General features: G+C 40.6%; 1 protein-coding gene across 2 annotated transcripts in view; it reads right to left on the bottom strand.

Annotated features, from left to right (window-relative positions):
* Positions 1-18,829, bottom strand: part of ATF6 (activating transcription factor 6) — a 209,964-nt gene that overhangs the window by 109,821 nt on the left and 81,314 nt on the right. For both annotated transcript variants that reach the window (XM_080824008.1, XM_080824007.1), the window contains exons 11-14: positions 18,130-18,243; positions 16,956-17,055; positions 5,961-6,028; positions 1,081-1,195 (exon numbers count right to left, since the gene is read on the bottom strand). In XM_080824008.1, coding sequence (XP_080680134.1) covers positions 1,081-1,195; positions 5,961-6,028; positions 16,956-17,055; positions 18,130-18,243 — 397 coding nt within the window. The remainder of the gene's footprint in view (positions 1-1,080; positions 1,196-5,960; positions 6,029-16,955; positions 17,056-18,129; positions 18,244-18,829) is intronic.

Below are 18,829 nucleotides of genomic sequence, written 5' to 3'. Positions count from 1 at the left end.
TTCGAGGTTGGCACAGTACAGAAATATACCAACTATGGCTGAGAGAATAAGCTGGGCAGAAGGAAAAGGCGAAAATCATGAGGCGGCCCTGCAAAGTATTCCAAATCTCTAAGCGTGTTTGATTAACAGCTAAAAATATAGGACATGTCTGATTTCTCTCATCTTCAACTGTCAAAGTTCTCTGATCCTAATATCCTGAGCTACTAGATATATATACGTTAGGAAAAGAACTGCGTTAACTGAGAATTGCAGATAGTGAGTGGGGACAACAATCCGAGAATGAACTGTTTACAAATTAGCATGTGCTTATTTCTAACAGTGCCCCCTCTACATTCTTAAAAAAAGAAAAGAAACGAAAAGCCTAGGATACAAACCTCCAAGGAATTCTAACTCATTCGTGTGCTCCCGGTTGAACGCACAGCACTCTCACGGAGACATTCACCTGGCAACTCTGGGAAACATATATTTTCATTTTACAGGAGAAGGGGACGGAAAGCACACAGCTCTGCGCCTTGCTTCTATCTAACATCTGTGACGTTCAAGTACTCAAACAAACACTTCCTTTTGCACAAACGGACACATCTTCACCAACGGGAGTAAATGAAGAAGCAGCGAGAACAGAAGAACAGGACGGCTCAGAGACATGAATCCGAGCATTGCACATGAACACATCGATCAGTCCACGACCCACCGTAATCCCACTCCTGAGTGGGATTAATCTCCCACTGAGAAACCTGTTTCTCAATAACCAAATGGGACTAACACCCCAAAGCCTAACAAGAAATTTTCGTGTTTTTACTTCTTTTGCTAAAAACAAGCAGGATGGATACAGGAATGACAAAGAAATCAAAATTCGTACGCCATCTCTATTTTCCAAATACGAACTCGCTGCCTGACCTCAATTCCACGTTGGTCTTCACGACGCCAACAGCGCAGACAAGCACGTACTCCAGGTTCCACTCTCGGGACGGGGCTAGACCTCGTCCTATCTCAGCTCTCCCTCCCTCCCACAGGAGGCCGCCCGGTGCCCTGCAACAAGCAGGTACTCAAACATTCTTTATTCTTTCAGAGTGAACTTACCCTTCGAAATGACACCACATAGAACGTGTCTCCCCTCCTGCGGATGGCCTCAAAGAAGTCTTGGTAACTTCTGGGTGACGCGTAATACACTTGGAGCTCACTCCCCGAGTTCCTGCTGAAGGAAGGAAAGGGCGAAGTTTTCTTCAACTAGTAGATTTCATAACCTCTTGAAAATACTCCCCGTTCTACGGCTATGTCTGAATTGTAAGAATTTCTCTCACACAAAATATTAGCAGCGGTTGGCAATAATTTTTATACTAACATTCTGAAGAGCCCAAGGTCAGGATATTTGTAAGATCCAATTCACTAAATAGCTAAAACTCTCATTTCTGAATGGAAAGCTTTAGAATTTATCCACTCAAGTGGATAAATGCAAAGCATGTAAAATAACGAAAAGCATTATTTTCAAATGCAAAGCATGTAAAAATAATGAAAGTATCGGAAAACAGATTGCTGCCTTGGCTTCCGTGATTTTCAATTTTTTGGTGACAGAAATTTAATCTAAGGGAAACTTCTCCTTTACTACTCCACCAAATCTGGGAGGCATGCTTGCCTACAAGGCTGTGTGAAAGGTGGGAAGAATTTAGGATTTGAAAACAAACAGACCCAGCTTTGAATTTCTCCTCCGCTCCTCAAGCAGGTATTCTTGGGGGATTTAACCTCTGAGCAACCTCAATTTCCTCAACCATAAAATGAGAATAACCATATAAACCCGCAGGATTGTTACTGGGTCAGAGATGTTATCTATGTTATCTATGAAGTACCTAGCACGGGTCTCCTATTTCCTACGAGTCACTCAACAAATGCTAGCCATAGATATTAAAAGTATCATGTCAGGGTGTGTGGGTGGCTCAGCTGGTTAAGCGTCTGCCTTTGGCTCAGGTCATGATCCAGGATCCTGGGATTGAGCCCCACGTTGGGCTCCCTGCTCAGCGGGGATCTGCTTCTCCCTCTGTCTTTACCCCTCCCTCCTGCTCATGCTCTCTCTCTCTCTCTCTCTTTCTCATTCCTTCAAATAAATAAATCTTAAATTTAAAAAAATACATAAAAAAGTACCATGTCAGTGCCTTCACAAAATCTTAACTAAAATTACTGTACCTCAACCACATCATATTCCCAAAAGATATACTCAAATGATATTAATATAGTTTTTAATATTTTCCGTCTTACTATTCAGCATAATAAGCTAACACCTTCAGAAGTTAAAGGAAAATTAAAGAAATAATGTTTCATTTTTCTCCAAAAAGACAACCTATGTTTTCTTTCTTGTATGTTCTTCTATGTTTTCAATCAAATTTAAGAGGAAAAAAGGACTGATCTAAAAGGAAAATTATAAATGAGTCATAAGAATTTTCTTTGAAATAATGCCACTTGCTCGCTGTGAGGCCGTTTCTAACCACATTATTTTGAATACACAATCAGTTCTTTTTTACTTATTTATTTATTTATTTTTTAAAGTAGGCTCCATGCCCAGGGTGGAGGCCAATGTGGGGCTTGAACTCATGACCCTGAGATAAGGCCTGAGCTGAGATCAAGGGTTGGATGTTTAACCTACTGAGCCAACCAAGCATCCCTGAATGCACAATGAAGTCTTATTATTCACGGTAGTTACTATGTTCTATAAAATCAGTGTGAACACTGAATTAGTAAATACTGAAACATTCTAAGGGAAATACAGGGTTAGGTTCCTACAAGCCCCTAGCTACAGCATTTCTGTCAGCTGATCACATATAACTTTGTTTTCTGTTTCTGATTAAAGACACTTCCTTTGACATACACATTTTATTTGTTATCGTAGAACACAGTCAACAGCGTGGGGTCAGTAACTTAATGCCCGAATGAAGCCTATCTAACATGTATATTTTCCCCATATGCACAACCAGCCTTCTGGAACAACAGGTAGTCCTTCAACACTACTCTTCAGGGCCATTTTAAATAGTGAAATCACCAAGAAAACGCAGAAAAATATGGTACTTAATAGACCTCAAAAAGAAACTTGTTTCCAGTATGAGAGCTAAAACAGGAAGGCAGAGTGTTGCCCTGTTAATAAAGCCTCACCCAGGGCCATCCGTGCAGAGTCCTAAATGACTATGAAAAGATCCTGAGTATTGATTTGGGGGCAGACGTACATTTAGTGAGCACGCGGATTCACAGATACCAAATACATGAGTAATTCATTTAAAACATCTTTTTAAAGACTTTTTTTTAAAGATTTTTATTTATTGTCAGAGAGAGAGAGAGCAAGCACCATAGGGGGAGCAGCAGACAGAGGGAGAAGCAGGCTCCCCACTGAGCAAGGAGCCTGATGTGGGACTCGACCTGAGCCGAAGGCAGACACTCAACCTACTGAGCCACTCAGGTGTCCCTTTAAAGACTATAAAAGAAGTTTTAGGTTCACAGCAAACCTGAGAGGAAGATGCAAAGATTAAAAACATTTTTAACTAGTAAAGAAATAATATGCCAACACAATGATGCATCAAAAAATGAGTATTTGGGTGCCTGGGTGGCTTAGTCAGTTAAGCATCTGGCTCTTGATCTCAGCCCAAGTCTTGATCTGAGGGTCATGAGTTCAAGCCCCACACTGGGCGTGGAGCCTACTTTAAGAAGGGGGGCGGGGCACCTGAGAGGCTCAGTCAGTTAAGCATACCACTCTTGACTTCGGCTCAGGTCATGGTCTCAGGGTTGTGAGATCACGCCCCATGTTGGGCTCCAGGCTGAGCATGGAGCCTGCTTGAAATTCTCTCTCTCCCTCTCCCACACCCAACTCTCACAAGATCTCTCTCTCTCAAAAGAAAAAAAATCCATTAAAAAATGAAAGTATTGGGCGCCTGGGTGGCTCGGTGGGTTGAGGCCTCTGCCTTCGGCTTGGGTCGTGGTCCCAGGGTCCTGGAATAGGGCCCTGCGTCGGGCTCTCTGCTCGGCAGGGAGCCTGCATCCCCTCTCTCTGCCTGCCTCTCTGCCTACTTGTGATCCCTGTCTGTCAAATAAATAAATGAAATCTTAAAAAAAAAAAAGTATTTATAAATACGCATATAGTAAACAAATGAAATATTCTGATAACTAGGGAATTATTGGTTACTATATATATTTGAATTATCTATTTCTACAAGATAATATAGTATCTCAGGACTTTAAACATTCATGGTTACTGATATGCTGCTTTCCGCCATTTAACAGTAACTCTCAGTTAATAGGAAACGAACAGCTTTTGACTTAGTGGGTATGTATTCTTGGTGCCTGGTACACAGTCTGGCACACAGCTAGTGCTCAGTAAATGTGAAATTAATACTAAATAATTGTGAACTCTAAGTCTATGGCAGGGCCACAGACAGAAGCTGAGATTCTTTACTTCTACTTTTTTTTTTAAGATTTTATTTATTTATTTGAGAGAAAGAAAGTGAGAGACAGAGCACGGAGTAGAGGGGTAGGGGCAGAGGGAGAGGGAGAAGCAGGCTCCCCACTGAGCAGGGAGCCCAATGCAGGGCTTGATCCCAGGACCCCGAGATCATGACCTGAGCCGAAGGCAGACACTTAATGGACTGAGTCACCCAGGTGTCCCTCTTTACTCCCACTTTAGTGATACTGTCTTCAGTATATCACATCACCATCATTAGCAGCTTCTAAACATGCCAAGTGCTGTGTAAAGTGCTTTAAATAAAGTATGCAATTTAATCATCAACTCTGTGTGGCCCAAGTTTTGTAGACGAGGAAATTTTAAGTAAGCTGCTTGTGTTTATGTAGATGATTGGCAGAAATGATTTGCACTCTGCCAACTCCAAAGCTAGCGTCTTAAACCATGACACTACATTGCCTCCCATGATACCGTTCCTTTTAGTTAGTTATGTCTGGTCCATACATTTCAACCGTAGGCACAGCACTCCTTCAGGAATCCTTCAAAATCTTAAGTGGCATCAGTGTGATGAAAAATGCATTTTTTTGAAGATTTTATTTATTTGACAGATAGAGATCACAAGTAGGCAGAGAGGCAGGCAAAAAGAGAAAGGAGGAAGCAGGCTCCCTGCTGAGCAGAGAGCCCCATGCAGGGTTCGATCCCAGGACCCTGGGATTATGACCTGAGCCGAAGGCAGAGGCTTTAACCCACCGAGCCACCCAGGCACCCCGAAAAATGCATTTTAAGTCAAATAGATCTGAATGGTGAGTCTGCCACTTATTGGTTCTATGACTCTGGGTTAGAAAAAATAAGTGACTTGCCCAGTTTCTCTCTATATAAAAATAGGGACTGTGATACCTACACTTTATAAGTTATTATACAGATTCAAAGATTAAAATGCATGGAAAGCACTCAGCAGGACATCTGGCACAGAGCAGACATTCAAATAACATTCTCTTCCCCTTGGCTCTTGAAAACAGATACAAATCGAGGACAAGAGTTATGTCTATTTAAATTTTACAGCAAAATTATGACTGAACAGCATTCTAACGAAATCTGTATTTAAGGAATTCAAGAGTTAGCCTTTTGAAATTATCTGGATTTACTCTGACTGCTCAGAAGCAGTATGCTATGTGAGCTAAGAGTAAAGTCACAGATGAGAACAAGTTTAAGGTAAAAGGGAAATGTGTTTTTCAACTTTATTAAAATACTAGGCATTTTAAAATTTCATGGCCAGGCTCCGTCATTAAGCATCTGCCTTCAGCTCAGGTCATGATCCCAGGATCCTGGGATCGAGCCATACACCAGGCTTCCTGCTCGGTGGGAAGCCTGCTTCTCCCTCTCCTACTGCCCCTGCTTGTGTTCCTGCTCTCACTGTCTCTCTCTCTCTCTCTCTCTCTCTCTGTCAAATAAATAAAAAGATAAAATCTTTTAATAAATAAATAAATAAAATAAAATTCCGTGGCCAAGAACCCTCATACTTTCTTACCTGATACTAGTGGTTTCTGTGTACTGGACAGCCATGAGCTGAGAATTCGAGCCCTGCCCCAGAGCACCCTGAAAGAAAAAAAAAAAAAAAAAATTAATGCCATACAATGAAATTGTATGAAGATCTTCCTGTAGTCACTCACTCTAAATTTTCATTTACTAACCTCTCACTAAAGTGTTCACGTGCTTTTTTTTTTTTCATGAATATTCTGACATACTAGGTTCACATACCTAAACACCAACACAGAGATTAGAACTCTTCTCGTTATACTCTGGGCTGAGAGATGTGTCTCAAGGACCTTAAAACATTAAGGCATTTCTCATAAAGTCTGAAAATATATCCCAAACGTTTAGTCCAATTACCACAAGTTTAATTACCAAGTCATAAAAATATTACTGAACATGTAACAACTTGTATTTGTCTAAATGTGACAACTTGTATTTGTCTAAAATAATTATTTTCCCAATGAAAAGTTCCTTAAGTGTATAAAGTCCATAATGAAACTAGATCCTACTGTTTACTGAATTAAACACAAAGATCTTCATGCCATAATATACCTATAGACTAAGCTGTCATTAAAAAGATCTCACCAATGGGGGTGCCTGGGTGGCCTAGTCGTATGACTGACTGACTCCTGATTTCGGCTCAGGTCATGATCTCAGGGTTGGGAGATGGAACCCATCGGAGATGGGGCTCCGCACCTGGCTGGGAGTCTGCCTGAGATTCTCTCCTTCTGGTCCACCCCCGCTTGTGTGTGTGCTCGCTCTCTCTCGCTCTCTCTCTCATATCAATCAATCAATCAAATGTTACTTCCTGTAAACAGCATATAGCTGGGTCTCCCCTTTTAAAAACTCTTGTTTGAGGGGCGCCCGGGTGGCTCAGTCCTTAAGTGTCTGCCTTTGGCTCAGGTCACCATCCCAGGGTCCTGGGATCAAGCCCCATATCAGGCTCCCTGCTCTGTGGGAAGCCTGCTTCTCCCTCTTCCACTCCCTCTGCTCATGTTCCCTCTCTTGTTGTGTCTCTATCAAATAAATAAATAAAATCTTCAAAAAAAAAAATCTAGTTTGACAATCTCTCCCTTAGAACTAATGTATTTAGCCCATTAAATGTAATTACTAGCACAGCTGGGGTTAACAAGTTCACTATCTTGGTACATATTTTCTATTTATCCTATTTCTTTATTCTTTTCCTGGCTTCTTTTGGTTAAAATACTTATTTTTATGGTATTCCACTTTTATTTCCTATATTGGCCTTTTTAGCTTTACTTCTTTGTGCTAGTTTTTAGTGTTTGTTATACAGATTATCTTTAAATTACCACAGTCTGCCTTTAAATGTTACTTGGACAATATAACTTTATAATTCCATTTACCTGTGTTCTTATTGTCTTATATTTCACCTCTACATAACCCATAAACCCACAATAAACTGTTATAAGTTTTGATTAAAAAATCTTTTAGGGGCGCCTGGGTGGCTCAGTCGTTAAGTGTCTGCCTTCAGCTCAGGTCATGATCTCAGGGTCCTGGGATTGAGCCCCACATCGGGCTCTCTGCTCAGCAGGAAGCCTGCTTCTCCCTCCCCCACTCCCCCTGCTTGTGTTCCCGCTCCTGCTGTCTCTCTCTGTTGAATAAATAAAATCTTTAAAAATAATAATAATAATAATAATCTTTTAAAGACATTTAAAAATACATACACATATAAAATAAAGATACTTTTTATAAAAAGAGCATTTATTTTTACCAGTTATTTGCCCATTCTGGTGCTCTTCCTTCCTGCTAATCTGGAGTTGTACCTGCTATCATTTCCCTTACCCTAAAAAATGTTTAGTATTTCTTAGAGAGCAGATCTTCCAAAGAAAAATTATCTGTTTTTTTATCAGTCTGAAATGTCTTGATTTTGCCTTCATTTTGAAAGGTATTTTCATGAATGTGCCCCTTTACCTTTTTCAGACTCGCAATCTAGAAAGAGGGTAGAATTATGAACTGGGACGAACCAAATCAAGGATATGGTGCTCGGAGATCACAGAACTTTCAAAGAAAGGGCAATTCATCAAATTTACTGAGTATCTCAACAAGACTATCGGATCCTCTTAAGCATCTGAAAGCAGCGGCTGGGAGGAAAAAGAGGGATGAGATGAGGGAGGGCGACGGAGCAGAGAAGTTACAACTCTCTGTGCTGAGACAGAGAATCCGCCAATTCTTTGCATGTGCTGGTACGGACAGCGGCAGAAGCAGAATGACCCTCCTCCTTCTGACCAAGAGCTCCTTTTACCCGTGACAAATACAGATTCAGCCTTCGCATTCCTTTTTCTGTAACAGCTAAGAGTCCCACATTTCTGACCATTACCTAAGTTCATTACAGAAACATACGCACCCAAGACGGCAGAGAAAAATACTTCCATTTAAACTACAGAGCACCTCGTGTCCAAAGGCTGTGATACTAAAACAAGACTATCTTCTTTGCATTAAAATTCCTTCAAGATTAAAGAACACCAAGCACCCCTGACATGGTAAATAAACTCTCTATTCATTGACATAACGGAAAGGAAAAAATAATATGAAAATGTTTATCAAAAGATAAGGCAAAAAACTCATTTAGGCCAAGAATTTTCACCTAATACCTCCTCTGTGGAATTACCTACTGGCAATTATCAGCCCCTTTCTTGGCCCCCCACCCCCCGCATGGCAAGGGATGGAAGCCTGAAAACTGTATTACACAGTTTTTTGCCATCAGGTTGATATAATTTAGATACTGCCGGAAAGATATGTTGGCACCAGACTCAGAAAGGCAAAGAGAGACAGAGTCCGTTCTCCCTCCACCCATAGCGGCTGATGTGTCGTCTTTGGCAGACAGGTGTGTCTGGAGTACTAGACATTGCATTCTGATGCTACTGAACAGCTCTGTTTGGGCTTTTGAGGTAACTGTGACATTGGGAATAACTGCCTGTAGCCTCCAGGGGTACTAACGGCCATAAAACCGCCGTAATGCATGAACAAAAGGTATCAGAGAGGCCCAGACTGGATAATCACAGAATCTTGAAGCTTGAGCTCCTCCAGACCAACCCTCATTATTTTACTGATGATAACAGCCCCTTAATGGTTAGAAGTCCGTCTTTCTCAATATCCTTTTAGTGCACTTGTAAACATATCACATATACTGCTTCCAATTAGTTTCCAAATAATCAAATATCTAACGTGTTTCCATTAGCATATAAACATGAAAACCTGGTGAAACATATACCATCTAAAAATAAAACCTCTTCTTTGATTCTTATAGCTACCGCATTTCCCTGCTCCTATTAATGGGGATCATCTTAAAATAATTTTCTCTACTTCTTCATTTGTTATTACTTCCTGAATCCACATCAATCAGGCTTTGTCACTGCCATTCCAATGAAAGGATTCATCAAGGTCACTAACAAATTCAAATAATCAAATCCATTGGTAAATTTCTCAGTCCTCATCCTAATCATTATCTCTTCTTTAGTAATAGTTAATCACATCCTCTTCTTACAAAACTTTTTTTGGGTTTTGGGACATTATTACCCTACATTTTTTCTTTTTCTTTTTTTCTTAAGATTTTATTTATTTTTTTGTCAGGAAGAGAATATAAGCAGGCGGAAGAGTGCCAGGCAGAGACAGAGAAGCAGGCTCCCCGCTGAGCAAAGAGCCCGATGAGGGACTCAATCCCAGGACACTGGGATCATGACCCGAGCCGAAGGCAGCCACTTAACCGACTGAGCCACCCAGGCGTCCCTATCCTACATTTCTTCTTATCCATGGGCCAACCACTCCTCTTCTTCTCTTTTGTCCTCTAATGTTAGAGTTGGCCCAGGGCTCAGTTCCATACCTCTTTCCTTTTTACTTTCTCCCGAGCTGCTATCATCCCAGACTAAACTTCCAGTCTTGACCTCGCCCCTGAACTCCAAACCTGGATGACTGTTCACTTGACTATCTACCTGACTGTAGTCATATTGAAGTTAAGAAATATTTAAATCTTTTTTTTCCTATTACAATCTCTTGATTCGGGGCACCTGGGTGGCTCAGTGGATTGAAGTCTCTGCCTTCAACTCAGGTCGTGATCCCAGGGTCCTGGGATCGAGCCCCACATCGGGCTTTCTGCTTGGCAGGGAGCCTGTTTCCCTTCCTCTCTCTGTGCCTGCCTCTCTGCCTACTTGTGATCTCTGTCAAATAAATAAATAAAATCTTTAAAAAATAATAATAATAATAAATAAAATAAAATAAAATTTCGATTCCTGCCTCCAACTCCTCCTTTCCTAGTCTCAGTCTCAGTAAACGGCATCACTAGTCCTCCAGTAGGCAAGGCACAGAAATTATCAGTGATACCTTCTAATCTTACATCAGCAATTTCCAACAGCACTACTTTCAAGATATATTTGGCATTCGAATACTTCCCCCCACTTTCATATCTACTACACTAGTAAGGGCTGAAATGATCTCTCACCCAGCCTACCAAAAGCGCTTCTCAACTGTTTCCCTAGTTCCACTCAAGCTCCCTCCACTGTCTACTCTGTGTAGCAGCAGCTAAATAAATCTTTTAAAAATCCAATGTTTATAGCAGCAATGTTCACAACAGTCAAACAATGGAAAGAGCCCAGATGTCCATCGACAGATGAATGGATAAAGAAGATGCCAGGGTGGGGTGGGGGGTGTACCCAATGGAGTTCTACTCAGCCATCAGAAAAAAACAAAAAACGGAATCTTGCCATTTGCAACAACGTGGATGGAACTAGAGGGTATTATGCTGAGTGAAATAAGTCAATGAGAGAAAGACAATTCTATGATCTCACTCGTATATAGAATTTAAGAAACAAGACAGAGGATAGGGGAAGGGAGGGAAAAATAAAACAAGATGAAATCAGAGAGAAGGAGACAAACCATAAGAGACTCTCAACCACAGGAAACAAAATGAGGGTTGCTGGAGAGGAGGGGGGTAAGGAGATGGGGTAACTGAGTGAGGGACATTAAGGAGGGCATGGGATGTAATGAGCACTGGGTATTGTACACAACTGATGAATCACTGACCTCTACCTCTGAAACTAATAATACACATATGTCAAGTAATTGAATTTAAATTAATAAAAAAAAGAAAAAGAAAACGACGCCTAGTCACATTATGGTCAATTTGCTGAAAAGAAAGAAAATCTCGGCTTGGGCGGGGGTGGGGGGTCAGCAATCAGATCAAGTCACTACCCTGAGCAAAGCTCTCAATGCTTCTCACCATAGCCCACAAGGTTTGATATGAATTAGTCTCTGCTGCCTCTCTGATGTCCTCTTCTATTATTCCACCCTCAGACACCACAGTCCAGCCTTAGACAACTGCTTGATGTTCCTCAAATATCAAGATGGTTTCCTCCTGACAGTCTTCATATATGCTGTTCCCCTTTTCCAGAAGCTCTTTCTCTAGATTTTCCCTTGGATCTTTACACCGTTCACGCCTTCATTTTTTGCTACCGCAAAAGCAATATTCTCACCAAATCATTTTCTTCTTCCTAAGCACACAGAAGATGACATTTGCCTAACCTACTGCAAGACAGACTGCAAAAAGTGACAAGAGTTTTAGTCAACTGGACATTGGCTACTGTCCAGGCTGATCCCTAAAACATTCTTCACAATCTTCCAAACTCTCTCTTTCCCAAAATCTGAAGCTAGAAGTGAAGAATTTCAAGTTGTTGGGGTCACAAAAGGGAAAGAACCTGGATTCCTTAGTCACTGCTTGAAGGAAAGCCACCCTAGAGAGCTACAGCAAACTTTGTGTAGGTGAGAAACCAATTCTTATTCCACTTAGCTACTGAGATTTTGAGGCTAGTTGTTAAAACACCCAGCATTAATCACCCTGACAATACCTTCTCAAGCGCTCTTCGGAGAAGCCTTCTCTAGAACGGCTATTCAATCTAACATAGCCACTCATCTTTCAATTTAACCTCTAATCTCCAACTCCATGGTTTGGGTTTTCTATTTCTTCCTGGTTCAGTTTTGGTACTTTATATGTCTCCAGGAATGCATCCATTTCTTCCAGATTGTCAAATGTGCTGGCATATAGTTGCTCATAATATGTTCTTATAATTGCTTGTATTTCTGTGGTGTTGGTTGTGATCTCTCCTCTTTCATTCATGACTTTATTTATTTGGGTCCTTTCTCTTTTCTTTTTGATTAGTCTGGCCAGGGTTTATCAATCTTACTAATTCTTTCAAAGAATCAGCTCCTAATTTTGATCAGTTCTACTGTTCTTTTGGTTTCTAATTCATTGATTTCTGCTCTGATTTTTATGATTTCTCTTTTCCTGCTGTGTTTAGGGGTTTTTTTGCTGTTCTTTCTCCAGCTCCTTTAGGTGTAGGGTTAGGTTGTATACTTGAGACCTTTCTTGTTTCTTGAGAAAGGCTTGTGTCGCTATATACTTTCCTTGCAGGATCTGTGTCCTACAGATTTCGAACAGTTGTGTTTTCATTTTCATGTATTTCCATGAATTTTTTCAATTCTTCTTTAACTTCCTGGTTGATCCATTCATTCTTTAGTAGGGTGCTCTTTAGCCTCCATGTATTTCAGTTCTTTCCAAATTTCCTCTTGTGACTGAGTTCTAGCTTCAGAGCATTGTGGTCTGAAATTATGCAGGGAATGATCCCAATCTTTTGGTACTGGTTGAGACCTGATTTGTGACCCAAGATGTGATCTATTCTGGAGAATGTTTCATGTGCACTAGAGAAGAATGTGTATTCTGCTGCTTTGGGATAGAATGTTGTGAATATATTTGTGATATACATCTGGTCCAGTGCATCATTTAAGGCCTTTATTTACTTGCTGACCTTCCACTTGGATGATCTGTCCCTTTCAGTGAGCGGGGGGTGGGGGGGGGGTGGGGGGGTGTTAAAGTCCCCTACTATTATTGTATTATTGTTGATGCATATCTTTGATTTTGTTATTAATTGGTTTATATAGTTGGCTGCTCCCACGTTAGGGGCATAGATATTTAAAATTGTTAGATCTTCTTGTTGGACAGACCCTTTGAGTATGATATAGTGTCCTTCCCCATCTCTTATTATAGTCTTTGGCTTAAAATCTAATTGATCTGATATAAGGATTGCCACTCCAGCTTTCTTCTGATGTCCATTAGCATGGTAAATTGTTTTCCACCTCCTCACTTTAAATCTGGAGGTGTCTTCGGGTCTAAAATGAGTTTCTTGTAGGCAGCATATTGATGGGTTTTGTTTTTTTATCCATTGTGATACCCTGTGTCTTTTGATTGGGGCATTTAGCCCATTAACATTCAGGGTAACTATTGAGAGATAGGAATTTAGTGCCATTGTATTGCCTGTAAGGTGACTGTTACTGTATATTGTCTCTGTTTCTTTCTGATCTACTCCTTTTAGGGTCTCTCTTTGCTTAGAGGACCCCTTTCAATATATCCTATAGAACTGGTTTGGTGTCTGCAAATTCTTTTAATTTTTGTTTGTCCCGGAAGCTTTTGATTTCTCCTTCTATTTTCAATGATAGCCTAGCTGGACATAGTATTCTTGGCTGCATATTTTTCTCATTTAGTGCTCTGAATATATCATGCCAGTTCTTTCTGGCCTGCCAGGTCTCTGTGGATAAGTCTGCAACCAATCTAATATTTCTACCATCATGTGTTACAGACTTCTTGTCCTGAGCTGCTTTCAGGACTTTCTCTTTGTCACTAAGACTTGTAAGTTTTACTATTAGTTGACAGGGTATGGACCTATTTGTATTGATTTTGAGGGGGGTTCTCTGTGCCTCCTGGATTTTGAAGCTTGTTCCCTTTGCCATATTAGGGAAATACTCAACTATAATTTGCTCCAATATACCTTCTGCCCCACTCCTTCTTCTGGGATCCCATTTATTCAAATATTGTATTGTCTTATGGTACCACTTATCTCTCAAATTCTCCTCTCATGGTTGTTTGTTTCTCTTTTGCTCAGCTTCTTTATTCTCTGTCATTTGGTCTTCTATATCACTAATTCTCTCTTCTGCCTCATTTATCCCAGCAGTAAGAGCCTCCATTTTTTATTGCACCTCATTAATAGCTTTTTTTATTTCAACTTGGTTAGATTTTAGTTATTTCTCCAGAAAGGGATTTTATTTCCCCAGAAAGGGATCCTCTAGTATCTTTGATGCCTTTTTCGAGCCCCGCTAGCACCTTGAGAATCATCGTTCTGGTTCTGACATATTACCAACATCCGTATTGATTAGGTCCCTAGCCATCGATACTGCCTCTTGTTATGAACTTTTTTGTGTGGTTTTTCCACTTGTCATTTTATCCAGATAAGAATATATGAATAAGAGAATAAAATTCTAAAAGGGTGGCAAAGACCCCAGAAAAATGTACGCTAACCAAACCAGAAGAGATCCAAAACCGGGAGGAGTAGAAAGAGGGGAAAAAGAAATAAAAATTTAAAAGTAAAAAAAAAATTATATATATATATATATATATATATATATATATATATATATATTAGACTGGTGAATAGAACAGAGCCACCCAGCTGATTTTGGGTGTATTTTGATCTCTTAGAAGACACTACCTCCCAAAATTTTAAAGAAAGAAAAACTTACCTATATACAAAAATAAGGGTAAACATGATGAAGGGATGGAATATGACTGTAAAGATGAAAATTTTTTTAAAAATTCTAAAAACGGAATTGATAAGATTGGTTGGAAAAAGAAAAAAAAAGAGGAGGGAATGTGCTCAGGGTGGAGACTAGAACAAAGTCACGTGCTAGATTAGGGTATATTTTGATCTATTAGAAGAAACTGTATCCCAAAATTTTTAGAAAAAAAAAAAAAACCTGTATGTATACAAAATATAAGGTTAAATACAATGAAGGGATAAAATATGACTATAACAATGAAGGTTTAAAATGATTTTTTTTTTAGAAAGGTATTGTTGGGGAGCCTAGGTGCCTCAGTGAGTTAAAGCCTCTGCCTTCGGCTCAGGTCATGATCCCAGGGTCCTGGGATCGAGCCTCGCATCAGGCTCTCTGCTTGGCGGGAAGCCTGCTTCCTCCTCTCTCTCTGCCTGCTTTGCCTACTTGTGATCTCTGTCAAATAAATAAATAAAATCTTTAAAAAAAAAAAAAAAAGAAAGGTATTGTCAAGATAAACTAGTTAAAAGAGGAAAAGTTAAAAAAAGAAAGAAAAAAATAAAATTTAAAAAATTTAACTTTGCAAGACTAAAGGATCATGGAGAAAAAGCCATGAATTCTATGCGTTGCTTTCCCCTAGCTCTAGGGTTCCACTGTTCTCCTTGATCGGTGAGCTTGGTCTTGGCTGGATGTTCTTGCTGATCTTCTGCAGGAGGGGCCTGTTGCAGCGATTCTCAAATGTCTTTGCCTGAGGTGGAATTGCACCGCCCTTGCCAGGGACCAAGCTAAGTAATCTGCTCGGGTTCACTCTTGGAGCTTTTATTCCCTGAATGCATTCCGTACCACTTCGGAGGATGGGAATGAAGATGGCAGCCTCCCAATCTCTGGCCCGGAGGAGCCAAGAGCTTGGGGTCGCACTCCTCAGTGCACCCTCAGAGAAAAGCAGTCAATCCCTCCTGTCTTCCTGGTCTCCGGCCATACTCTGAGCTCACCCAGCCTGTGACCGAGCGTTTTTGTCTCTGGCGTACAGCCCCATTTGGAGTCTCCAAACCCAGCAGATTAATGCCACGCTGCTGCTTCCAGAGGAAGAAGGTGAATCTCCCCAGATTTGCCACTTGTGGGGTCCCTGCTCGAAGAGCAGTGGCCCAACTGTGCCTCGGATCCCGGTTTAAGGTAACCCCGAGCTGAGAGCTCACTCCTCAGCTCCGTCTCTGTAGCCGGCTTCCCCGCTCTGATACCTGGCAGCTCTGCCACACTCAGACACCCCCAGTCTTTTCGTGACTGTGAGACCTGAGACCACACTGCCCCCGCAAGGGCTCCACCCCTGCTTAGCCTCTGGAGCAATGTCCCTCAGTGGAACAGACTTCTAAAAGTTCTGATTTTGTGCTCCACTGCTACACCACTCGCCGGGAGCAGGTCCCTCCCGCCGTGGTCTATCTTCCTATTGTTTCGGATTCACTTCTCCACATGTCCTACCTTTCAGAAAGTGGTTGATTTTCTGTTCCTAGAATTGCTGCTCCTCTTCTCTTTTATCTCCTGTTGAGTTTGAGATGTTTGGAATGGTTTGATAACTATTTAGCTGAATTCCTGGGATCTGATGTCATTTCAGTCTGCTAGTCCTCCACCATCTTGCCTCTCTCTATCATAGGTAATGTTTGTTGGGAGCATAGAATGTGCCAGTTGCTAGTCTAAGTGCTTCAGAAGTAATAATGAGTAGCTGACGAATGACGGAATGACTACAAACGGTGCTTTGTGATAAACATTAAAATGGAAGCCCATCTGCGGCACCTGGCTGACTCAGTAGGTAGAGCATGTGACTCTTGATCTCAGAGTTCGAAGTTCGAGCCCCATGTTGGGTGCAGAGATTATTTAAAAATAAAATCCTAGCCAAAAAAAAAGAAAAAGAAAAAAAGGAGGCCCAGCTAAATAGGTTCTAAATAAGAGCTACCATTAACCCATAGCTAGACCCACACATCTAAGTTCAAAAATGCTCTCCAGGAAGATATGTCTCCATTTCCAAGCTGTCCTATGTTTTAAAACCTTCTTTCTGAAAAGCTCTAAGAACAGAGGAGACAAACAGTACCATTTATCATACCATGTGTGCCAAAAACACAGATGTCCATGCACAGGAATCCCTGGCTTGAAAGTAAATTTGAGGGAGGGAGCAGGAAGGAGCACAAGACCCGGGCAAGAGCTATTAGTGCTCTAACACCTGGGACGGGGCTTCAGGGGCAGTGATGGCTGCATCCAAAGCAGCAGGAGCCAGTGGGAAGTAACTGAAGTTCAAGTTTTCCAATTTTTCAGGGAAGAAAGCAACCCATCTGAAGGAAGAAGGCCAACCCGTACACCAACCACTGTTCAAAGACAAGCAGAAACAAACCTGAAGAATACGGGTTTTCTGTTGATTATTCGTCATTCTTCTTGACTTGGTCCTTTCCACTTCATGTCTGTGAACCCATCCTCGAAGTTCATGATTTAACCTATAAAACAGCTTAGTTAATTAAGGATACTTCATAGAAATAAACGTCTCACTTTTGGTTAAAAATTAATTTAATCACATTCTCTAAGTTCCAAATAACATCCTAGTGCCTGATGATTCGCTATTCCTTTCTGATTTGAAAAAGCTAAGATACTAATGTTAAGTTATTTTAATACGACATGCATTTTTATATAGTAGCCTCCTCAATCATGAGTTCAGGTTTCTTAAAAAAACCCATAACTAAATACATTCCAAATATAAAAACTGAATGCAAAGGTTTTTTCACAGAAGAGTACTTCCTGTTTCTGCTCTTGGGCTACATACACACAACCCTGGAGACACTGAAGAGCATTTAGTAAACTGTAGGATCCTACCAGGAAATGGATGCATTAAAGCCTTTGAAAATCGTACTATTTTGGGGAGAAGGAAAAGAATGAACTCAATTTCTCATGGAAAAAAAAAAAAAAGGGAAAGAAATAAATTTCAATGCACTATAAACCAAAATTTCCAACACTGCAAATAAAAAAAGGACTAGTGCAAATGCAGGTTCCACTCGTGGTTACTTTTTACAGCAGTTGTGAAGCTGACTATGACTTAACTAGAGCTGATTATGACTTAAAAAAACTGAAGCAATTTTTGAAGTTCAAGAAAAGAATCCAAAATCAAAGGAAAATATTCAAGGGAAAAGGAGATGAGGAACGGTAAGGTGTGCCCTAACGGGAAAATATCTCCAGAACCATTCTCTTCAAATTGTTGTCTTCCTAAGTTGAAGAAAAAGGCCCCTTCTCCTATGAATGTTATCACTTCTCAAGTCTAACATCCTATAAGTTTATATATCATTCTGTAATTTTCAAATAAGGCGTATTTAAGTAGCAACCAAACACTACCATGCGGAATAGACCCATCGCCATCTGTATCAGGTTGCTGGGGAAACTGGACAACTGATAAGCCTATGATCATCCAACACAATCAGAGCTTCTCCCAGTCACTTGACGAATCTGAACAGTTTTCTACGTTCCAAAGCTAAGCCCAGGAACCCACTCAGATATTTGTGTGATGATCTACAAAGACTCACCTGAGAGATTCTGTGGTGTTAATCAGGGGCTGACAAGGAGGTGGAGGGATATAGAGCAGTGGTTCTTCACTTAGGACCATGAGGGCCTTGTCATTTGAAACGGAATGATCATATCTGAAAAACATATGCACAAAACCTCGTGTCTTAAATTCCTAAGTAGTTTGCTATAAGAAAGTCATTACTAATATTAACTTTTCATGGAAATAAAAATATAGTAAAGAGGACATAGTGCAAGATGGAAGCAAATGCAACAGAAAAGGAGGGAAGTGTAAACCATGTGGCACAAAAGTCACTTTCCAATTTTCTGCAGATTGTCATGGTAATTCACATTTATCCAGCCACCATTTATTGAGCAATGACTATGTGCCAAAAACTAAGGAAATGATGATAACACAAGGTCCGTGTCTTCTGTGAACTTGAGGCATACATAGAGCTGCTGGAACAGAGGTGACACAGGAATGGATGTGGGGGAAGGACCCGCGGACTGATAGGAAAGACAGTATTGAGTGAACAGACTAAAGTTTTGTGGTCATCACAGTTCTGTGGTAACAAAACTCAAGTCTCCTTAAAACTGTATGTGGCGGGGGTAAGGAGGAGCATAAAACACTTGGTGGGAAAGAAGTGAGTGTTGAAAAGTTGAATATAAATTTTAGAATCAGGGAAGAATCCAAGTCACTAATAAAACACCAAAGTAACATTA

This window comes from Martes martes (assembly GCF_963455335.1).
Source record: "Martes martes genome assembly, chromosome: 15".
In the NCBI taxonomy this organism is placed as follows: Eukaryota; Metazoa; Chordata; class Mammalia; order Carnivora; family Mustelidae; genus Martes; species Martes martes.
This window is presented reverse-complemented; position numbering and strand designations above follow the sequence as displayed.